Below are 24,825 nucleotides of genomic sequence, written 5' to 3'. Positions count from 1 at the left end.
TACTGAGTGGTGACAGCTGCTTAACTAGATTCTGACCAAGACAGTGGTTGTCAAATGACAGGATGATGCTGATCTCAGCTGAAATGCCTGCTCTCACTGCTGCTTTACCAGAAAAACAGTTCTAGGATAGATCTCAGACATTTGTTTTGCTACACAAGTCTAGATGCATGAGAAGCAAAGCAAACAACTGCTTGTGACTCCAAGCTTTGCCCCTCAAAGGGCCATTTTCAGCTTCCAACAAAAAGGGAAAAACAGATGGCCTGAGAATCACTGCTTCAATGAACAGGTCAGGAAGAGTAGCTCTACACAGTAGGAGGGTTGTGTGGAGTGGTCCTATGTATATCTCATAAATTGTAAAACTGGCCCTACCTGACTGTCAAGGTCGTTCCAGCCAGCACTGCTTCTCCTTTTTCCCTCAGTCTCTCTTCTCAGCTGGCACTATGTACACTACTACCATGTAGTAAAGTGCTGCTGCAGTTGGTGGTCTATTCAGCAAGTGCCAAGCTGGTTTTGTGCCTGCTGGCAAAAATGGCTGTGCTAAGCACATGTGTTTTTCCTTGCACAGATTTATTGACTGAACAGGAACTGCAGAATAATCTGAAAGAATTATTATAAAGTAAAGAGAAAATCTTTTTTTTTTTTTTTTTCATGGAACAGTTTCTCCAAGTCCTTCTTCAAGTTACTTAGTGATGGTGTATTCTTGCCACAGTAGATTCCTTTTGTTCAGTATTACGAGTCCTGGACTTCTTGTTGGTTAAGGTAGTGAACAGCATGACAGTAAAGATTCTGTCATCTGTATTTCTTTTAAACCACCAAGTGGATCCTAAAAGTGAACTCAGACCAGGCCAAGAAGGGTAGCTTAAATGCTGAAAATTCAGGGAAAGCAAAAAATGTGTAAGTAATACTAGCACAGAGGAAAGGGCAGTGTAATGAGCTTGTGCTTTTGTTGTGTCTCTATTTATTTTGTTAGTATTTCTGTTGAGATGGTCATGGTGCTTGAGAAGGTAGAGTTGGACACTGTTTATTTTAGGAAGGAAGGTCTGAGAGGAAAAAGCAGAGTTGTTGTTTTAAGCTGCCCTTTTCAAAGCTGATGGTATTATGCATGCTACAGTCTGCAAACTTGAATGATAATATCCTTATCTGAGTTACTGATGCCTCATTAGATTCTTATACTGGGAAAGATTTGAGAAATGTTTGCATTTATCCCCTCTTAGTCCCTGGAGCATTCTGCTATTAAGTTTAAGTAGGATGTTGTCTGGATTCTCCTGTCATGATTGGTTTCTCTTACACTGCATTTAAACTTGGGCTGTTTTTGTGATTGTTTATTTGTTCATTTATTTGTTGTTGTTTTTTTTTTTTCAAAGCCCCTAAATAAGAGGCGTTGTTTACTTAATAGATTCATAAGAGAGTGAAAGGAGTTGTTCACTCTCCTCTGAGCACAAGAGGCTATTGCACACCCAATATCTTTTCTAATCATCTCAGGACAGAGAAAAAAGAATTGGTGGGATTGAAGAGTACAGGTTTTCAATAGAATTGATGAAGTGACCAGTAACAGAAGCTCTGTTCTGTGTTCACTCTGTGGCATCTGTCCACGTCTGTTCCTTCTCTGCCTTCACGGAGAGTAAAACTTTGTGATTGTAGTCCTTCTTCCCAGAGAAGAGAAATTTGAGGGGAAACGGCAAAAGGGAGTTTTACTTTGAAAAAGATTAAGGTGCAGCAGGGAATTATCTGAGAATTTAACTTATTTTGTCAGAGAAAGCAAAACAGCTTCTGAGCAAGGCATCCCTGTGACACACTACAAAACGCATTTTCATCATGTGCCACAGGGAGATGGGATCCGAGTATAAATAATTGTAGAAGCAATTTCCATTGCATACAGCTGACCTGGAAGTAGCAACTTTGCCTCATGCTTAGCTCTCCCTGGCAGACCATTTGATGTAATGGATACAACATACACAGATGAAAACTAGGCTTCACCACGTTGAGTAAGTGCTCCCATATATCACCAGTCCCACTCAAGCTTGCCAAGTCCTAGCTGTGGCAGTGTTTGTGAGGCCCCTCTTTGGCTCTGTAACCTGCAAGAGTATTTATTGGGTAAAAAAAGTGAAAGAATTGCCTCTGTTGTGAATATAGATTGCCTTACACATTAGTCTATTTTGTAGGCATAAGAGAGAGGACATCAGCTGAGTTTCTCTGTTGACAGGCCTGGAGAACAAAGCTGTTCCTCAGAAGTAATAGGGAGAAACTGAGGGGAAGATGTGCATAGCTGCCTGTCTTTCAGCTTCAGCATGAAGCACCACCCTTTCACAAAATTATCTTCTATGTCTGAAGCTTATTTAGTCACTAGTTTTGCACTGAAAGTTTGTGGCTTAGTAATGCATACATAGGCCCTTACTTCAAACCCGAAACATGTGTCGTATATCGATCACAGTATTTAATCACATTTAAATGCGGGCATGTTGCCAAGATTTGAATATTTCAATTTCACATTATCAGTCTTCTGAGTCATTCTAGTCTCCTCCTGGTTTCTTTTTAATACAGGGATTTAATTTGTGTCACTTGTCTGGCATGTCTTATTTCAGACTGTATACCTCTGACAGGCCTGTGGCTTTGAATTGTTGATCAATGCAAATTTCTCTGAAACCATATTTTAAAAGTGCTTCTGTGTTATATTTCCAGTATTTTTTTTTCTTTCTTAGTTTTATTATTATTAGTAGTAGTAGTAGTATTCCCTGTGGGCATCCCTTCTGTGTTTTTTTTTTTAATCAATGACTGTACCTAATCAAGTCAGAAATGCAATCAAAATCTGGAGAGATCCCTCACTTTTATTTGCATGTGATGAGCTCTGACTTGAGCTAGTTTGTTGTAGCTCTGCCTTTCACACTCACCTATGTATGGAGTGATGTGGTAGTGATAGGCTTGTGGCACTGGATACAGAACCCACAATCTTTTTCTCCTTAGGCTTCCTTCCAGTAGATGCAGCTGGCTGGCAGCTCCCAGCTCCCTGAGCAGCTGTGTGAGAAGCAGCAGTTTCTGCGCTGCAAATGTTTTGAGATCCAGGTGTGGTGAGAGGAGTTTGAGAGGGGAGCCAGAAAACTGCAGCTCGCACTCCATGCGCAGGAATCAATAGGGTTGTGTAAACAAATGCAAATCCAAATGTGGATGTATGTGCTGGAATTTGGGTGTGAAGGACCTGGGGGTGTTACCAAAGTACATGTGTAGTTACAAGGCTTTTGTGCAGGGATACATTGCTTTAAAGATCTTGTTGCTTTACTGTGAGACTTACGGACAGATCCTTATCTGGTGGAAAGCAGTTCAGTTCCACTGAAGACTGTAGTGGATGGTTCTACATTGCCTTAGATTAGGTATGTGCGGTATTTTATGTATCCATGGTGGTTGCTGAGTACCCCTAGGAGAACATACTGATAGCCTTCCTGAATGGTGGGGAATACTGTGGTCATGGTGGGAGTGTTTAAAGGGAATGTTCAGACATTCACTTTGTGTATGTTCTGGGTGAGATTTGCTTACAGTGGACTAAAAACACTGAGAAAGACCTACTTATTGAATTACGTATTTGTTACAGGATAACCGTGATGTTACTTCATTGGGAAAATGCATAATAGCTACTCTAGGGCATGAGAAAAGCAGTACAGGATGTTGAAAGCACAGCAGAGATGTAGCTCAGGATGCAAAATGCAAGGAAAATCCAGATCCTTGCACTAAAGTATTGATGTGCTAAGAAGTCTATCTTGTGTCTTCCCTCTACTGAATGCTTGGAAACTCTCATGATATTCTGTCCCCTTAAGCTATGGGTGGATGTGTTTATTGTTCAGACATCTTGTACCCACGTATTTCTAACACTGTATCAGCTGTGCTGCTAATACCATCATATTTTGGCACAGCTGCAAGTGGATTTAGTGCTAGGCAACATTACATAAAAAGACAAAAATTATAATGTAAAGACCCCACAGTAGAGCTTTTTTCTTATTAAAGCACCAATATTACATTAATGGCTTTGTGTTTCATTATGGCTGTAATGTAGAGCCAGGAACTACTGGATTGAGTCTGAAGGCTGCTGAAGCGATTAAACATTGAAATGATACTGATAGTAGGAGTCATACTTGGAAACTGGAGGGATCAAAATAACTTATCCTTATTTCAGCTTTCCCAGGCTTTCAGCTTCACTGAAAGTGGAGTACAAAGTAGACAATTTTCTATATTACTCCTAGAACTGAACCATTGTTCTCATACAGGTCAGTATCTACTGACTTAAAGTATAAGGTTCTGTCTTTTCTAGTGGAAATAAAGCCAGCCGCAGGACAGAGATGTTCTGGCCTGTGCCTTCAACATGGTCTCTCTGAACATGATTCCTGCCCTTTTTCAGTTTATTCCCTTTCTTTACTTCTGTGTATTACTGTCTTTTGTTGTTCAAAACTATACTAGATGCCCTACAAACACACTAAGACCTAATTCTGCACTCTCTGGAGAGGACATTAGGATTCTAGATTTGACCTGCTGAGGATAGGTGTGAAATTTTTATGGATCATGTGAAAGAGGCCTTTTGAGATGAGAAGGGGCTACCTGGAGATGAATCTGTGGAAAATGTCAGAGTAAAGTATTGAATCATGCAAATAACATGATGGCTGGATTGTAACTGGACAGGAGATTGTGTTAAGGAGGGATAATGTTTTCTGAAACACTGAAGGAAAAGAAGTCACTGTGGTTCTGAAGGGAGAGCAAAGAGTGCAAAGATGGAGGTGGCATGGCACAGATGGTGGGCCAAAATGATCTTCTGGATGTGCTTTTGGAGGCAGAGCTAGTGTGTTGATGAAGGAAGACCGAATGACAGATATCGGTTTCTTCTGCAGCTCATAAAAGAGTCAGCTCTGAGATGTTGTAGTAGATTTGTCACTTAGTTTGATTTTAGCAACATAGGGAGAGCTGGATCTCTGTGATGATGAAAACCGTATAGAATTTATAACAAAATTACTATGTAAATGTAGCAAATGAGAATTTTCAGTAAGGAGGAAGGATTGTGAAAGAGGACTGCGTCCAAGTGTTTTGCAGGATAGCAGTTACTCACTACTGAGACAAATTGTAGCTGGGGTATAGGCAAAACTTAGCAAAATAAGATAGTTGAATGAAGAAGTAGATAACAATCAGTAAAGTTAATCTATTTCATGTGTTGATTCAAATTAGTTTCTGTATTTGCTCATCTAGTAGCAATTTAAATCAGATATAATAGATACTCAAACAGTGTATATTGTAGCCTGAAGGAGAACTAGGAGGAAAGGTTTACAGTTATGCCATGCCTCTGTGTCCTGCAGGTGGATTTTCTTTTCAGACAGCGCTCTAGGTTGTTTATCATTCAGGATATTATCATTACCTGTTAAAGTAACGTGGGATGCTTATTTCAGTGTGGGAAAGAAAGATGTGAGTTTCCTTTCTTGCCATGTGCCTGCCTGCACTGTAAGGCTGCGTGGTAGGGGAGATGATACAGGTGAGGCTGAGTGGATAGCGTAGCACCTTTTTAGGGTGTGAAGTTTTCAGGTCAATAGTTTCTAGACATCTTCCTCTGCACTCAACAAGGGGGAGATTTTGGTGTCACTAAGGTAGGTAATGAGAGGCTCTTCAGCTCATTGCTGCAGCACCTGATAGGAGCAGCAAGCCATGCAGGCATCAGAAGGTGTTTTTTCTCTCACTCACCTTACCACGCTGCATCTGCAGCTGCTGTCTTTGACATGCTTAGTCCAGTGGAAATATAGACAGATGCCTTCCACCTGGCACTGGAACACCACTTATTCATGGCTTTGAATGCTAAATGTTGCTTCTTCTGTACATGGAAAAGTTTGCAACCTTGCTAGGAGGAAAACTTTGGAAGTGCTGCTCTTTTTTTTCTCTTTATTTTTTTCCCCCCAGAGTTCTTTTCTGAAGTCCCTCTACAGATGTGAACAACTTATTTCATGCATTCATGAGTTTACTTCCCCAGTGTGAAGTAGGGATTTGTAATACTTAAACAAGCTTTAATGCAGAACTGTAGCCAAATTGAAAAGGTGCTGAAAAAATGCCGCACATGGAGGTCACAGGAAGTACAAAAACCTTCCAGTGGCAAAGTTAATTGTATTTGAAGATCTTGGGAACAAATCTCTGCTAGTCCTTCTTTTCATAGAGCTTGCCCTGCTCTTATCTGCTTTTCCTATTTTCAGCTTGAATCTGATAGGAAAATCTGTAGCCTTCCTGGGCAAGCTCTTCTTTCTTTCACATGTAGGCCCAGTGCATGTGCAAAAGGGCCCTAGCCAGTATCTGTATGTTCTAGGCACTTCTATATTGAAAACACTTAAGGATACCTTTTCTTTTTTGCAATTTTCTTGTGATTTGTTAGCCACAGAAAGGGAGAGGCTGGCCAGACTAATAACACAAGCATCTTTTGAAAAGAATTTAGCAGCATGCACAACAATGTTATGCAATAGATTACTAGGTGGAGGTTTGGAGAGTAACTTCTCTAAAGGAAATTACAAGGGGAAAGCAGATTGTAGTTTCCCAATCTGGAAGTTGTCCAGGGAGTTCCCTGAGTCATGGAAAATCCATTGGGATTGCTTTAGTGGCTGTGTTTCAGCATTACATCTTGTATAGAGAGCAACAGCTGGATGAGTTTGTTGGTCGGTGTAAAGTTGTTGGCTTCTATAACAACAGTGAGAGAGAACTTCTGGATTACAAATGCTTAACAAAATAACAATTTGTAATTGCAATTAGGGGAGAAATTTAGTCTGCAAGGCAAACGCTCGTTCCTCTTATTCCTTTTGTTGTATTTTATGAATGTTTCATATAACTTCATACTTAGAAGTATTTAGAGGAAAAAAGTTCTAGCTATTTTCTTAAGCCTGGTGATGTCAGTGCAGTAGTTGCTGCTCTGATTATCAGAGTATTTGAGCACTGAGACAGGACAGGGTGTGAGTGAGTAACCAAATACACTGTCATGCCTTCCATTCAGTGTTTGGCTATGAAAATACTCTGTTAGGAAAAAGTATTGTGGGATTGCCCTCCACCTTACCCCAGAGGAGATGAGAGATACATCATATGTGGGTGATCTCATATTGAATCTGGATAGATTAGTAGTAAATAAAGCTCATCTTCATTTACTGAAGCAGAAAGCAAGAATTTGCAAAAAGGGGGGCTGCTAAGTCTGTTCTGTTTCTGAAGTCTGGTCTGTAGGCAGTTGAAGGAGCCTGTCTTACATGCTGTCTAGTGACAACAGAGGATTAGTCTCTTTTAGAATTTGAAGCAGGTAAGTTGAGATAGAGATTGATATTCTGTACTTGTGTAAAACAGGCTAACTTGATTGAGTTTAACGGAGTTAGGGACGCATTCTGATCTGCACTACTAAATCTGAAATAATTATTCTGAGAGCAAGAGAAGAACTAAACCCAGCTCCTAGTTTCCTTTCTACCTGTCTAAACCTGAGATAATGCTAGAAATAATGTTGATTTATTGGAGTTCCTTTCGGTTTACCCCTGTGTGTAAGAGCTGAGATTGAGCATGTGTCTGAGCACCACAAACAGAACATGATAAGATGTTAGTATTGCTCCTGATTTTCTCCTGCCCTTTTACATAATATTTTATCAGAGATTTAAATGTCAGCCAATCTCTGACTTACCCATGTTTTCCTGCATAGGGACATATGGCAAGTAGGGTACACACAAGAGGATGAAGCTGGGAGGAATGGGTGGCACCGACACCCCCTGGAAATTCAGCGTGTCTCTGGCACAGGGCCGCAGCAGCAATTCCCATCCCACATTTTGTGGGTTGAGCCAACAGGACTGTGCTTGGGCAGGAAACGATCAGAGAGGTGTGTGCCTGTGTGCTTTGGCACAGTTCAAGCTGTGAATTGCTCCAGTATAGGAACCTCCTCTGAACTCATTAGTATTAAAGCAGAACAGAAGAGACTTTGTAGAGAGGGAGAGGGTGGGGAAGCCGGAAAGGTAGCAGTTTAGACGGACATCTAATAACCTTTCCCACACCGACCTTCCCGTATGGGGTCTCATCTAAAGAACCTTGGCATGAAAAACAAACCTTGGCCCTGGGAAGGGAGAGAGGGAGGGGGAAAGTAGGGAGAGGAAAAGGAAGGGAAACTAGGAGTGGGGAATGACACTGTGCTGTAGCAGCATCTTTGTTGTTATTTAGTGTTTTAGATGATGATACTGGGAACTCTGTTTGAGAGAGGTGTCTGATACTCTGTGTGTAACCAGAATATGGTGGTAAAAGGGGTACTTAACCCCAGAGGGCTTGTAGTTTGTCACAGTGAAAAGATGGATCAAGCAGAGATTGAGTGGCTTCAGTTCTGTTCAGTGTTTTTATTTGATTGACTGAGTAGTGGAGTACAGGATATACCTATGAATTTTGCAGATGTCATTAGGTTGTAAACCTGTGGGTGTTAAAAGACAAGTTTGAAACAAGATGGAGAAACTGTGATAAATAGTGAACGGATAAAATGAACTTATAGGAGCAAGTCAGATAATGCAGAATGGGAATCAGGCAGGTGGGTGCATCTCTTTGGAAAGGAAAGTAGGTATTATGGAAGATCACGGGTGAACATGAGTCACACTTTTTTTGTTTACTTAAAAAATAAAAGAAGTCATCATTTTCATGGGATTCATAACCAGGAATTTGCTATGGAAGATGCATGAGGTAATCTCTGCACTTACTTCTAGTAAGGTCTTGTCTGGAACACTGTTCACACTTTTGAACTCCAGAAAAGATGCACTTTGACCAGGGATAGCCAGGATGTCAATTAGAAGGGGAATGAGAGGTCCAGAGGACATGACCTCAAGAGAGACTGAAAGAGCTGGTTTTGTCTGGCCTCAAGAAAGAAGACTGAGGAGGAGCATTACAACAGCTTTTAATAGACTTGAAAACTGTTATCGAGAGGAAGGAACAAATCTGCTAACTGTATCTGTGGTTGATAGGGCCGGAAGTAATAGGCTTAAATTGCAGCAGCGGGGATTTAGATTAGACAGAAGCCTGACTATTCAGTTTTCATCCCCATCCCTATCGTTGGGCTCGTTCCAATTCACTGACATGGACATGCAGCCCATCTTAACAGAAATAGCAGTGATGACAGAAAAATTTTTTGCTTTATTATCCTCATATGCCCACCCAAGAGGATATCCATGGAACTTCCCTTTTAGCTCTACCTGTATTATAGTCCTGCATGTATGAGAATGTGTTATCTAAATTATGATCTCTCTGCAAACATCTGTGTGCGTTGTTGCATAAATAGGTATTGGTTTTCCTCATTCTTTCTATTTGCCCTAGCAGCTTGTTGTCTAACACACGTACTTTGCCTGTGAAGGGCAGAAAAATGACCAGCAGATAGGTGTTTCTAATGGCCTCTGAAAGGAGATGGCCACTGTCAGCTTTGCTGGTTTTATGTGCTGGTATGCTGTCGAGCCACAGAGAGGAGTAGGAGTGAGACAGGATTTAGCTCTTCTCTGGGAAATTAACCAGCAATTAAGGAAGAAAAAAGGAAGCAGTACAGCAAAGGGGATGTTTGCAGGGTGGAGTCATGGGGAATTAATTGGCTATTTGTTTGATAAAATTCTCTGCCAAAAAGCTGTGCCTATGATAGATAAAATTATTAGTCTGGAGCTGAGTCATAAGAATGAACAACTTCTGTGTTGGCATCTTAGAAGAGGGATATATTCTCCTGAACACTGACATCAGGTACTTTCTGCTTTCTTCTGTTGTGGCTGAAAACCAAGAGATTCAGGCCCTTAATACAGAGGGTGTATTAAAGCTGCATCTTTTTTAAAAGGCAAGCATTAGAAAGAGAATAATGGGAATCAAAGTCTCTTGTTTGTCTGCTTTTCTGGTTTATATTCGCATCTATGGCAGTAGCTGAAACATAAACATATCTTCTTATGCTAGCAGTCTGTGTGAGAAACTCCTGTGAGCACGGTGTTTTCATTTTTTACAAACGTTGTAATAAAGCATTGTAGATAGAAGCAGATATGTGCTGCATATATAGTTCTTGTGTTTGTAAGCTACAAGTGGCATATGAGTTTGCACATACACTTACTGTATAGGCAAAGATGTGGAAAGATGGTGATATTTTTTTAGTGATTCACCTAATTCTTATTAATTGGGAAACTGACCAAAATGTTGCTCTCCATCTTTGTGATTAGTTAAATCACGCTGACTGTTTCTAACTGCAGGGGTTAGGATGAGGTATAAGAGGTTGATGGGGGAAGAGTTTTGCAGGGTTCTCTTGTTTGTTTTTTGTGTGTTTGTTTCTTTTTCCATGGATTACCAGAGGACTTGGGAGATATATTGGTTTGCCCAAGTGGGTACTTCTAACTAGTTTGCTGCCTTGCACATGTGTTGGCTGCATGAGTGGCAATGCTGCTGTCTGCTGAAAGAGCATGTGCTGTCAGTGACTGCTGGGGGGCACAGCCTTGAGAAGTTAGGGGTGGGAGCCGCTTGGTGCTTATACAGATCTGATTCCCTCTTTCTTGATGCCTATGTCAGTCACACTCTGGTGCGTGCAGTTGGGTGGATATTCACATGCCTCTGAAACACTTCTCCTGCTGGGGGGCTTTGCTGAGTGCTACTTTTGCACTGCTCTTTGCTCCAGTTTGTGCATAGATGTAGGCAGCTTATGCAGTCGAATGAACCTCATTTACTGAGAGGCAGGCTTTCAGAATACTTTATTGACTTCAGTATTGGAAATGCGGGCTCTTCCAGAGGCTGCCTCTCATCTGTCAGCTGGGTGAGTTGGATCGAATGAAGTAATGGAAGGAAAACTGTAGGGGAACAATCCTCTACTGTCCCCTGGAGGTGAACACAGTGACTAAATAGAGAAGATCTATCTTATCTGAAAGTGTTTGTAAGTGATTTGAGAAGAGACTAAGATCTGAAGACTAATTTTTATTCACTCACTGCAGTTGTCTCTAAACCAGCTTTTGGAATAGCTGCCACTGGATTCTGCAATGAGAATCTGCTTCTGTCTGTTCCTCCCTACCTCCCTACATATTGGACAGATGGCTAGAACATGAGCCACCACACTGACCTGTTTATTATTTGCTTATTTGCTTAGAGAGCATGGCACAGACAGTGTAATCTGGGGAGGAAAAAAAAAATGGGGTTCCTAAGTACGATTGTTAATGTAAAAGTGAAGCTTTCAGGCAATAAAAATCACATGTTAGCAGTGTGATCTTACTCAGTTCACTTGTTAAAGCTGTAATGCTGGATTGGATCCCCTACTGTAAAGGCTTGTAGCATGCTACTGACAACCCCCTCCCTGATCTCTTTCTACAGCTTTTCCTTCTTCTATAGTCCCAGAGATGTCAGAACCATTTATCTCATGTCAGCTTGAGTTGTACTTCAACACTGATTAATCCACCAGCAGCTATTCCCTCAGAGTGATTGCACAGAGAACATGAACTTTACTCTGGGGCCTGGCAGCAGATGCTGGATAGGATCCCATGATGTGTCACGTTCACTTTTTACTTCGTACTGTATTTAAATAAATTCATCCAGTGCATAAGGCCATTAGCTCTACTGTGCTACTTGGGAACTGCAGTATGGCCCTTCCTTTGGGGACATGGTGACAGACATTTATATAAATGACTTTGTTAGAACCTAAGGCAAGCGGTATTACATTATATAGAGAATTTACTATTCTGGTAACAGTGTATTATACTTCACTTTGTAACTTGGGTGGGTTTGATGCTGTTAAGAAACTGAGAATGATTGATGAAGTGGGTAAGGGAGAGTGCATTTGAGCTTGACAGGAAAAAGGGTAAAGGGCAATGAGAAAAAGATTAGAGAGGGATATAAAAGTAAAGGTATGTGTGTGCACGAGAATGGAGAAAGAAGGAATGATGATGTGAACAGGAAGCAGGATACGTGTGGTGCATTTAACTAGAATTCATGCAGTGCAAGGTCATAACATAAAAATGAACATACTCTTGAACCTGCATTTGAGGTAGGTATGCGAGTGAGTTATTCAAATAAAATGTCTTCAAATTATGGAGATTTTCTAGAGTCTGCTTCTAAAGGCACCTTAGTATCATTCCTAATTGTTCAGTTTTATTCCCTATTTGATGATTCACAGAGAACTATCAAGGATAATACTGTTGTGACTGAGCATAAAAAAAGCTGAGCAAAAACGAATTTGCAAATATCAGTACTGTCTCCCATCTTGAAAGGAACGTTAAGTCAAATGCATCACAGAATCGAGTGGCTTTTTGAGATAGGGAGCAGTGCAGTGTTTGACTGTCTACATAGCTTTTTCTGAAGCTTTACACTTGCAGGGCTTTTGTGCAGCCCTCTGAAGCTCCTGGTACTGATCACAGGACAGATAACTGCTGCTCTCATTTGTTCTGTATAGACATGAGTTTCTTTTTTTAATAGCAGTAGAGAGTTTAACTTTTCTGTGGAGCTTGGCCAGTTTGTGCCATCTGTGAGTTTGGCTCCTGTGGTGCTTGTTGCTGCTGGGACCAGGCTATCCTTTTGCTTGAGCACTCATCTTCTGTTGAAGAACCAAGCAGTGTAATACAGCCATAATCAGACAATAAAAATACAGAACAACAGAAGTGGTGAATCCTATGTGTGAATGTATTACAGCTCATGGTTGCTTTCAATTATATATAGTAATGATAGATTTAGTGTAAAAATATTACCTCTGCACATGGTAAAAGGTTTACATTCATTAACAATTCTGTAACAGTTGCCTGAATTTTTAGTAGGAAGAAAATAAAACAAGAAAAAAAAAACAACTTTTTGTATATCATAGCATCCTCCCAGTAATAAAAGAAGCCATTAAATATGAGACTCAGGCTGAGATGTATGCTCAGAGAAAGCAACCGTAGAAAGAATGTGTTTTCATGAACATCATAAGTAAGAGACCTAAAGACAAAAATTAAAAATATAACTCAGCTGTCCATAGCTGAAGTTATAAGAACTTGATGGAACAAGACGGGTATCCAGCTAAACATAAGAGAATAAAAGCTCATCTCTCTCCTGACAAAATGTGGGTTATGTCCATACTAGTGAAATTACTGACTACAGTGAATGAAGTATATCGTGTTACAGTTCTTTGCCACATCTGGCTGGAGATGCTATGCATAATTCATTGAACATTTATGATTTTAATAAGTTTTAGTGCAGAATTTGAGATTATAGTAAATTACAGCAAACCAAATGGGTGCTAGGAATTTACATATTTCTTCTGGAAAGAGAATTCCAAGTATATTTAAACAACAACAAAAATCAATCCTTATGATGTTTTTTTTTGTTATTGGTGTTGTTGTTTATTTATTTTATTATTTACTGGAGCAGCTGTCTGCCCTTAGTCACTGAGAAACTCCCAGAGTTAATAAGGATGTGCTGGTAGCTTGTGGAATTGGGCCAAGTAGAATGAGAAGGACCTTCAACTGAGGAAATCTTCCATCTCTCTCAAAACATTCCTGGAGAACCAATTTTATGCTGTTGGTCTTCATCATTCTGACTTGCAGTGAAGATGCCCTGGGTCCCCAAAGCCCTGATACTCTGTATACTCACCATCTTCACCTTTCTGTCCTACTCCTTCCGTGGCTCCAACATTGGTATGTTGAAAATGGCAAGTCTCACTAGGTCTCGCATTATTTTGCTAAGTTTACCTTTCAACCTGTTTCAGTTTTTCCCTGTTTAAATCCCATGATTTCTCTGGACCATACAAGTCTTCATGCAGAGCCTGGTGAACTACACTGGTGGAGGATCATCTGTTTCTTGACTCTGTCCCTCCTTTCCATAGAGAACTGAGTGGCGGAGGTGCAAAGTACATCTCAATACAGGGGTCGTAGTAGGCATTAAAGGTTCTCTGGAAGGGCCACTGTTCTATATTCCCAGAATATTCCTTCTTCTCTTTATTAATTTAATTTCACATCTATAAGAAAAATGCTGCCCAGTCTAGGTGAGAAGTGCCTTTCTTTTCAGCTCTTCTGGGGCTTTGAGTGATATCATTATCAAGCTCATGGCTAGAAGCATCAAATCCAGCTTTCACACTTGAATGAATGCTCCCAAAAACAAGGGACATAATGTGGTTTTCAATCCCACAAAATACTGCTTTATGTTTCCTGCCCATTCTTCCTTCTTTCTCTCTGTCTCTTATTTCCTTGGTTTGTAGCCATTTTGAATGGAGGCCATCTTCCCTTTTGGCCCAAAAACTAGGCTGGAAATATCAGAACCTCAAATCCAGCTCCAGTGCATATTACATGTTTTATCATTGAAATTTAATCTGTCAGTGAAAAATGCCCACATGAAAGAGAAATTAACTCACTGTGTCCCTCTCTCAGTAAGTAAAATAATGTAGAAAGTTGATAAAGGAAAGAAATGTGAGAAGAATTAACTGGAGCTACTTTACATCGCCCTCAGGATAACCTGACAAATGTCTTTTTAATCTGCTTCATGGGAACACTTGCAACTTCATGTGTTTTTTAGAACCATAGTCTGAGATCCATTGTGCAGGGTCACGCTGGCATGAATTGCTGAAACCAAGCCCTCCATGTGGGGCATGGCAGATTTATTATGTTTCTGTTGGGAAATGGGTACAGGTGGTGGAGGATGGTATTTGTACCTCTTTGATCTCACTTGCCCTTCATGCATGCTTCATGTGCTTTCAGTCACACCATACCGCCTTCCTCAACCTGAGTCCAACACCAGTCTTGATGACTGCATTCAGAGTCTGTAGTTTTTCCACTTTCCTGCCAACTTTGCAGTTCCTTTCTACTTCAATAGCTACTTGCTGTCACTAAACTAAGTCTAGTATCTGAAGTTCTACATTTTGACAGATCTGCCTCTGTTGTCAGGCCAGTATGACCTATTCATGAATTAAATTGCCTTTCTGAAATTAATTCCACTCTTTCTGTAATGACTGCTTTGGAGGGAAACAGGAATAGGTTTCTTTATGCATTGTCTGTTAGGTTCCCAAGTCAGAATAGGAAAATCTGATGCAAGATCTTCTTTCTTAGCTAGGTGCAGCTGTTACTTTTGCAGTCATCTCCTGCTTTTTAAGGGGCCTGGGGATTGGAAAGGGAAGAGAATTTGGAGGGTTCCAGAAGAAAGTTTCATGTCTTCAGTGTTTTACAGAGTTTTGTGGTTTTTCATAGAGTAAGATTTGATTAAGGATGTAGGTAGAATGGGGCATGTAGGCCTTTTCAGTTTCTCTCACAATGTTCTTCCATGAAGCAGCACGCTTACTGAAGAGAATGGCTTACTTCAGGAAATGCTGTTGATGAGCCCAGCTGCTGCTTTACGTTCTGGAGGTGTCTCTTTCTCTGCTTCTGTTTGTTACCTGCCCACCTGACTGTGGGGTTAGAGCCTAGCATTTGCCTCCTCATGGAGACAAACACTGGCTATTTCACAAAGAAGAGCAGTCCATTCTTCTGAGCCTCCTGTGCTGCTTTCCAGTCAGGTTTCTTTCTGTCTGCATCTGAACACATTATGCCACGTAACTAGAGCAGTTTTCTTATTTCTGTGCTACCATACCTCATGTGATGACTTCTAATACTCTTCTAGCTTACAGGGTGCAGATGCAGTTTATTCCCATTGGATCTTTCTTTGCTACAAATAACCCTTCTAGACTCCTGTCCTGAAAAGAATGTTCTCAAAATTGAATAGAAGTCACATATACTACTCTACTGAAAGCAGATTGTTCCTTATGTCCCTGATGCTGCCAGTGCCAGTGGGAATATCCAGAAGCTAAGTGTCAGCATCCTGCCATCCAGGTGGTCCTAAGTTCTGGTCAATATGAATGCTTTATTGATGAAATGATGGTCCTGTACTGTATTGGTTGATATAATCATTTTTGAGGACAAAAGTCTAGCAGGTGGTTTGGTGGGCAAAATTGCTTTGAGAACCAAGCAGAATCAGTTAACCTTTCAGCTTTCTTGTCCAGTGAATTCAACTTCGTTATTATTTTTTTAAAATTAGGAAAAAAAAAAAAACTAAAAAAAAAAAGAAGGCTAAGATCATTAAGCAGTTCAATAAAATACCGTAATTTTTCTAAGAATTTAGCTGAGGGCAGCCAACTTTTCTCAGATGTGTGTTCTGGCCCCTTTGGTGGTTCTTCCAAACCTGCCATTTCTGATTCCCTGTCTGCTCCTCCCTTCCCTCCCACATGCTTGACCTCCAACAGCATTCCTTTGCTTGTCTTAAGACCTTACATGTCGTTTCACTCTCCCTCTCTCCCCAAGAATGTGATCCTGGCCTGAACTTTCTAATTGTGTGTAGCAAGGATAAAACTCCTTGCCTCGCTTGGCTGCCCCCTTGTTTGGAAACTCACCCTAAACATTTCCACATGGCTTGCACTTTTTTTGCACAGTTAAAGTTTTTCTTTACTCTTTTCCTTTAAACTTTTTCTTGTTTAAAAAAAAAAAAAAAAAAAAAAGAACGAAAGAGAAAGAATTCCAGCTTCTTCTACCTTGGGCTGCTGGCACTGACCTTACCTTGTTACTGTTTGCATTTCTTTTGTACCTTTTTGCAGCTGAAATCTCTATGGGCTTTTAAATCTGTCAGCAGCCGCTACCAGGCTCAGTGTGCAATTTAGCTCACTGTTTTCACAAGTTTCCCAGCCCTGAAAGCTTTCCAAATGAACCATTGTTGGTCTGAGTTAAAGAGGTATTGTCTGTGCTTGGGTTAGGTTAGCATGGATGCCAGAACCTGTGCATGTGATGTTCTTAGTGCTGCAAAGTCATCTAGATATCAAACCCTTGGATGCTTCCTTTTCCAAACACTTTCAAATAGAATCATAAAATCGTTTGAGCTGGAAGAGACGTTTAAAGGCTATCTGGTCCATCTCCCCTGCAATAGATAAGAAATAGGAAACCCTACCAAAACTGATCTACTGAAATGTCATTGGAAGCTTGTATTTTTATTGCTATAACTCTAGTTTACACATCTTTGTCTGTCTCAGCTCATGCAGGCTACTTGCTCTAAAGACCATTCCTATTTGTTTAATTCTCATCAGCACCTGAGACTGCCAGCTGTGACCAGAGTTCTATTCTGGTCAGTGCTGAGTGAACAGAGAACAAGAATAGGAAGAGAGACTGACATTGTCTACCTTTTACAGAAGAGATAGACAAGTTGTCTTCCGCTGAACTCATTTTCTTAAAAGACTGAATTTGCTCGTCTGTTTAAGCTGATGTGAAGTTGTGTGGAGTAGAATCCTCTCATTCTGAACAGCTGATTGTCTTCTGCTGGAGCCTCTGTGCTTCAGTGGACAAGTATAATGGTACTGAAACTTTTTTAGCCTGTAGGTTGCCAATGACATTACTGCCACTAAACCACTATCTTTTGACCTTGGTTTAGAAGATACAGTGATTTCACTATTCTCATTCTAAATCACTGGCAGCCTGCAGAAGAAACAAAAAGCTATTTATTTAACTTTTCTGTTAGTCTCTGCCCAGATGTAGAACAAAGTGGCATGTACCTCAAATCTGTTGATATTTTTAACTGGAAGACCATGCTGATAATGCATGCCGGAAGAAAATTGTACTGAATTTTTTGCCTTTAACTACTGTAAGGTGCGTCACTATTATGTAAGCCAGTTCTTTGAGTTCGTACTTTCATCTCTTTCATGTGATCTTTCTCATCCCATACCAATCGTAAGTAATGGCAGTCTGGCCCTGCAGTTGTTCAGACTGCCCTCTTTTCAGGTTGTGCCCTGACAGGGGAAACTTGGCGTTGTGAGGCAAAAAGTATGAAACCAAGGGTCTTTGGGAGACACTAAGTCCCCTGCATTTTGATTGAAAGTTAGGTAATGTACCTGATCCAGATTCCTCTTAATATAATAGAAATTACCAATGCAGCCATTGACTGTGTTTTTTCTTCTGTTTTTCTTTTTCATGATCTCCAGGATGAATTGGATCTTACAGACAAGAACAGGGAGGCTATGTTTGCACTCCCTCCAGAGAAGAAATGGCAGATATACTGCAGCAAAAAGAAGGTATTACTATTGTTCTGATCAAAATATCTCATGTATAAATTGTATGTGCATGTACATCATTACTGATGCATATCCAGATATGAAATCCATGTTTATCCACTGCTTTCTCAAGAACATGCTTAAGGATTTAAGGATTTTTATTGACATGCATATACTTCTTGTGAGAATGTTGCACCTTATTCACGTATGATTTTTGAAGAATATGTCAATAAGTAAAAATCTTATGCCTCCCCATACTGAATATTTTACATGTTTCTTAGCAGAAATAAATGTAGTGGAAAAAGCTTTAAGGGATTTTTAAAAACTTATGTAGGATGCTCAGAATACATTTATTACTGAGGTATTTCAGGATGGTTTAAAATACGTGAAGAATATTATAATAATATCTTAAAACCTAACTGCAAATACTTCCAGACCTAATAGGAAATACTGTGTTGCATTATAAAACGAAAGGTACTTGCTCCTATCAGTTTGTGTGTGGTGTTTCTCCAGTCAAGATTTTCAAATTTGGACCAATCAGTGAGAAGGCCAGAAGACCAGGAGCTGATACCTGAGTATCTTGGACATGATTTTTCTAGTGACACGTGCAATTAAAGTTTTTATCACTGCTGTGAAACTTGTACAAGATAATTCATGCAGGAGTGATGTGGTGGAATTTTTTTGATGCTCTAGGAAAGAAACAAGTAGTTGGATAGAAAGATGGTAGATTCATAGGTTTTATTTTGCAAATATGCAAGGCATGCTGTGAGAGCACCGGTCTTTACACGTAGGTCTGCATAGCAGATGCTGGAAGGGGAGGTTTAGATGTCCATGCTGAAGAAGGCAAATGGAAACTTTGATGATGATCCTTTTGCAGTAATTATGTTTGCTGCCTTTCACATGCTTGTTTTGTGAGTCATTGAAGAATTTTGCTCTCTGAGAATACTAGACTGACTTCTTTTCTCAGCATTAAATTAAAAATAAATTAAAAAAAAATCAGCTTTCTTACCACGTAATTAAATAAAATCTCAGCGAAACCAATCAGGTGGGTATTTTGTATGTTTCTTGCTTTTGGTTGAGATGCATCACAGAGGAAAGTCAATGGCATGAAATTAGTTACAGTGCCTCTGAACTAGCAGTAATTAGAGAAGTGTATAAAAGTAGCCTAGGTTCAGTTGTGCTTGGTGCTCTTCATTCTTCTTCCCGCTATTACATAGAGCCTGAGTATGGAGGGAAGGTGAAGGCTGTTGTGATCCATGTCTGCTTTACATTTTTGCTGGCAAGCTCAGCTGGCTTTTTCAGCTCTGATGGGAGAGGATCTATTTGTAGCTGTCTTAAAGAACCACACATTCCACCTCTAGGACCAGTCAGCCTTGGCAGGAAGATTCAGGCTTTAATGTATTTAATATGTTGGTTGGATTCAGTACATTACACTTTTTTTTTTTTCCTTTTTTTCCCTTAAAGTAGTGGATTTGATATAAGAATCCTGAAGACCTCCGTAGTTAAAGGAGCTGCATACTGGAAAATCTTTATAATGCATTTATAGTGAAACCTCAGTTAGCTGAGCTCCAGCTATCCAAAATGATGTGCTAACTGGAACAGTATACTGTTGCCAGATGTCTATTCATTACATTGCAGATACTTTCAATTACTTGAAACCTTAACTGTCCAATGTTATTCATTGTTTCCCCTCACAGTCAGTCAAATGATCCCTGCTGACACATCTCTCCAGCCTACTACCTAATCCACCTATCATTACTGTTCTACAGTGACAGAAAAGTGTGCTGCAGGCTTCCCTGCAGAGGAAAGCTGTCTTTTCCCTGAAGAATTTGTAATCTAATTTTGGCCACAATGAGCCTGATACCTCACTAGACAGAGCTCCGTTAGCCATCCAAAGAGCTCTGTCTCGTTGATGCCAAGTTCTCTGCTTTCTGGGAAGTGAGGGCTCTGTGTCCATGCTGAGGGAAAGCTTTGTAAGGGGGCAAGAACAAATGCTATGTACTAGAAGGTCAAAAAGTACAAGTTTAGGGAATTGTTCACATTCATTGATCTCAGATGTCTTTTCAAGTCTAAAAATAATGAAAGGTCAGAACTTCTTGTTCTGCTCCAAAAGTGCAATATTAGTGTCTGTGTTAAGTAAAAATTGTCACCTGCAGGAATGAAGAGCACTTCTCACTGTAGACACATTGTACTTTTATCTTGGCAGTTAAACTTCAGTTATAATCTTTCATGGCACTTGTTCCTGGAAGGACTTCCCTATTGTATCAGAAGTCTCATTCCTTCTGTTTCCGATATTAAACCTTTCTAAAGAAATGCAGAGATGCGTGTCTGTGCACTTAGTTGTATGCTGGGGACACAGCTTGCCTATCAGAGTTCCCTGATACTCAAGGGAGTCTCCGTTCTGGATGGAAATTTTGTGGTTGTGGGTGATAGAGGAGTGTTCACATTCTACCATACAGCCATATTTCCTTTGGTCTCCTGTAGCCATTCTAGATTTGCATTTGAAACCTCAAGTATTAAAACCATATTCCTTATGGTTTGATCTTAAAGAAGTACCTTCAGTTGGCAACTACAGTGACTGCTTCATCTCATTTGTTGAGCAGCTATTTGCAAGGAATAAAGGCTGACTATTGGAAAACGTTAACCTGTTCTCAACCTCAGCTATTCCTCTACCTTGCCTTGAATCTGCAGAGTACATAAGGAGAGATAGTGAGTTGTCCTCATTTTACATCATAAAAATTATTAATCAGTCCTCATTGTGGCACCCTGGCACTCTACTCAAAACACCATGCTTACAGAGTTAAACAAGTTGTGGTTTATGATATATTTTTGTTGTTGTTTATTTGAGGAAAAATTAGTAGCAAATCTCTTTCCAAAGTACAGTCAAACTGGAAATAACTGTCATACAGCTTCTCTCCAAACAAACAAGCCACCTAAAAGTTCAATCCTAATAACTGTGTTCAACTTTCCTATTTATTTATTTATTTAACTTTTCTGCTGTAGATTGGTTGCATTCATTTAATTGCGCTGTACCTACTCATAGAATAATAGAAGGGCTTGAGTTGGAAAGGACCTTAAAGCTCATCCCTTAAAGCTCATTTCCAACCTCTGCCGTGGGCAGGGTTGCCAACCACTGGATCAAGCTGCCCAGAGCCCCGTCCAGCCGGGCCTTGAATACCTTCAGGGGTGGGACATCCACAGTTTCTCTGGACGGCCTGTGCCAGTACTTTGTCACCCTCTGAGTAAGGAATTTTCTCCTGATGTCTAATCTAAATCTCCTCTCTTTTAGCTTAAAGCCATTCCTGTCACTATCAGGCAATGTAAAAAGTTGGTCTCCCTACTGTTTAAAAAACTCCCTTTAAGTACTGGAAGACCACAGTGAGGTCTCCCTGAAGCTTCTCTTCTCCAGACTGAACAAGCCAAATTCCCTCAGCTATTCTTCAAGGGAGAGGTGCTCTAGCCTTCTGATCATCTTCATGGTCATCCTGTTGACTCGTTCCAACAACTACTCAAATGACATCGCTGAAACTCAAGTAGTGAAAAAAAAGTAAAAAGAGTCCACACATATAGTCCTGATGTTGGTTAGACTTCTTGTTTTATCAGAAGCAGATCTAGGGAAAGGCATCACTAGAACAGCCAAATAGCCTTAAAATAATTCCAGTGAAAATTTATCTGATACATATGCTATACCAGCCAATATACAGAAAAGATTTCTTAATGAATTCATGACCTGCAATTATTCTTTTTTTATTTGTCAATCACATTTTTCTCCTTACTGATGAATAAGAAAACTAGCAAACCGAATGTGAGAAGTCAGGAACTTGTTTTTAAACTCTTTGATCTAAATTGCTTTATAATTTCAGAGAACTTGTCATTATTGTGTTTTTATAAAAATGCATTTCTCTCTACTTGAAAAAAAAAGAATAGTGAAGTAATAAATCTAGGGAAACATTATGGCAGTATTCTGACCATTCTCTCATGCCTCTTTCCCGTACTGTATATACATACCTTGGCTGCACATCATATAGTCCTTTTTTTTTCTTTTTTTTTCTTTCCAAGAAACAATCTCAAATATATATATATATATATATATTTAATCAGTATTCGTTCTTTTACACTACCTCAGAAGATGGATAATTTTGACATTCTTGTAGGAATGGATTTTGTGGTATGTCTGTACACAAGAGAGCTTAATGTGTGGGGCGGGAAAGATGGACAGGAAGGTACTTATATGCCATTACACCTGCACAGTTAGGCTGTATTCTCTATGTGAGGAGTGTCCCAAATATCCTTCTGAAATACACTTAATTCTTCCACCAAGAAGCAGCAGATACTGCTGCAACACCTGATATTCAGTTCCCTTTTCCTGATGTGAGGCCTTCATCTAACTGTCCATTAGGCTCCAAAATGCCCTTAGGAATCCTAGCTTTAGTCAAACCTTTAACAGTTCTTCTGAAGGCTTTTTAAAACATTTGCAGTTCCATTTCACAAACTTCCAATTTGGTCCCATGCTGACTGTCTTAACATTAATTAGGATAATGTCTACATGTCAGAGTCTTTTCTTTGAGTTTTTCTGAGCTTCACCCTAGTGGTTTGCATTGTTAGCAAAATATCACCATATAAAGAGTATAGCTTAATATGGTGCGGCTTGATATAATGCAAGATACTTCTGTTCTCTACTCCATGTCCAGGCACGCCTGCAGAGCACTAAGCAAAATCCCCAGTTCAACACTAGCCTGTAACACTAATTGAAAGCTAGCTACAATTCCGGATTCCAGAGAATATATTTCACCCTGAAACTTGGATGCATCTTCCTGTTAAAATTAAAAATATAAAAATGAACTCATGTGTGTATTATCAATTCTTATACCACATACACACATTTATCTGTAATACAAAACCTGCTGGAGGAATCTAAGCTCCTTTTGCAGCTTTTGATATAATTACCTTAGTCTAGTGGGGTGAAGAAAAAGAAAGATGCAGATATAAAAGCTAGAGTCCTTGCTTTTGGAGGAAACATTCAGTTGAACATGAGGTCCTCAATCTACTGCTTGTTCTTGGGTTGCTGTGCTCTTTGTCTTTATACTGTAAAGTATAGTTTCAACTTGGCTAAGATGGGGGAGCAGTTATTTCTCAGCTAGATGTGAGCTGCTTGGACTTCTCTTCCAGAACCCTGAGGTATTTTCTATGCATTTAAATTTTATGGAGGCTCTAAGTCAGGAGATGGCGTTGCATCTGTTGTGTTAAGATAGGATGGAGCTCTTCAATTCTTGCTAAAGGAAAGAGAATTTGAAGAACTACAAGTTCTTTATAATACATGGAGATATTCAGAGAAAGACGGATATTCCCTAAAGAAGAGAGAAAATGGATCTTCATCTGGTCTTATTTAGTGATGTGATATACCAGATGAAGATCACACCATTGTGTTGTCTGAGTATGAATTTTTGGTTTTGTATTGTCTGATCCAAGCTATGAAAGCCCTTTTGGGGTTCATCCTTTCTGTATAAAGAGTGCCAAGCACGTGGTTGTCTCATACTAAATGAAGTGGGTGGTTTGAAGTTGTATTGTTTTCAGTTCTATCTTCTTGCACTGTTTTTTCCTCTTTGAAATATTTCTTATGTCTGTTACTGATTTGGAATATTAAACTGTTATGGTTATGGATTTATAGCTGTAAGGAGCATTTAATATGTCCCTTATAAATTCCCTTCTTTAGAGCTGTTATTCCACGTGCTGTATTTGGGAGTAGTAGACAATGAACACACAAGATGATTTTCTGCAGTATTTGAGAAGGCAGTTGTAAGGAATCTGTTTGACAAAGCTTGGATGTGACTTCATGAGGGTTTTTCTCACATCTTTGCATGAAATGTCTGTGGGAGGGTGGTGCTCGAACTCTTTCTTCCTCTGGAAAACAGAATAACACATCACACATGACAGGCTAAAAACAGGAGCAATTGATACACAGCAGGAGACTGAAGAGGTTGTATAGGACCTGGAGAGCCAAGTGAAAGTGCATTGCTAGCAAAATGGTGAGGGTATCTTATGCATGCAGGGCAAAGCCTGATATGTACACTGGAACTTGACAGTTGGAATTAATCTCAAGTTTTCCACGCATCAGATAACTGCTTCTGTTCCTACTGATGCTTCAGAAGTTCATGGCAACATTCAGCTTTTCAGTCAAGATTTTGATTTAACTTGGTATTAAAACCTTGACAAAGACCCAAATAACTTGATCTAGCTTTAAAATTAGCCCTACTTTGTGCCAGTCCCTTCTGCCTGAGGCCCCTTCCATCCTAAATTGTTCTGTGATTTTGTGAACTGACCATAAACCAAACTAAGAAGGCAACTGTGTGCCAACAGTGAGTCTCTGTGCAACCTACCGTCTCCTGTCTTACTGCCATCAGACACATCCCTTGAAATATGCTTTGGCAGAAGTTATTTGGTCTGTTCTCATTGCCTGGGATCCACAGTTGCTTTGGGTCTGAATGACTGCCTGACTTCCTTAACTTAGGAGACTGCTTTCAGTTAGCCTATGGCTCAGAGGAAATTTCTTAACACTGGTGACTCACAGTGGGAGGATGTTGTCCTTTGCAAACCATGGCATTCTTTCAGCTGGATGTCTGGAAAATGCCAGCAGTTGTGGAGTTAACTTGCTTTTTTTCCCACCAGCATCTGTTCCTTTTCCTCTTCAACAGAATGACTTCATGCTCAGATGTTTGGGATGATTTGTTAGCTTGACACTGACATTGGGTGATTCTGGTATTTTTAGTATAGGTATAGAAGATATTCGCAAGACTTCAGAAATTACTTTGTTATAAGTGCAAGTAGTCTTCAGAACAGTAAATTCAGAAACTCTGCACTATGAC

General features: G+C 39.9%; 1 protein-coding gene across 15 annotated transcripts in view; it reads left to right on the top strand.

Annotated features, from left to right (window-relative positions):
• The window catches only part of DAAM2 (dishevelled associated activator of morphogenesis 2), a 207,324-nt gene that overhangs the window by 99,269 nt on the left and 83,230 nt on the right, over positions 1–24,825 (top strand). For all 15 annotated transcript variants that reach the window (XM_040697627.2, XM_040697625.2, XM_046938818.1 and 12 more), the window contains one exon: positions 17,894–17,983. In XM_040697627.2, the coding sequence (XP_040553561.1) occupies positions 17,894–17,983 (90 nt within the window). The remainder of the gene's footprint in view (positions 1–17,893; positions 17,984–24,825) is intronic.

The sequence above is a fragment of the Gallus gallus genome, chromosome 3 (assembly GCF_016699485.2).
Source record: "Gallus gallus isolate bGalGal1 chromosome 3, bGalGal1.mat.broiler.GRCg7b, whole genome shotgun sequence".
Lineage (NCBI taxonomy): Eukaryota > Metazoa > Chordata > Aves > Galliformes > Phasianidae > Gallus > Gallus gallus.
Note: the sequence above shows the minus strand (reverse complement) of the source record. Positions and strands in the feature narration are given on the sequence as shown.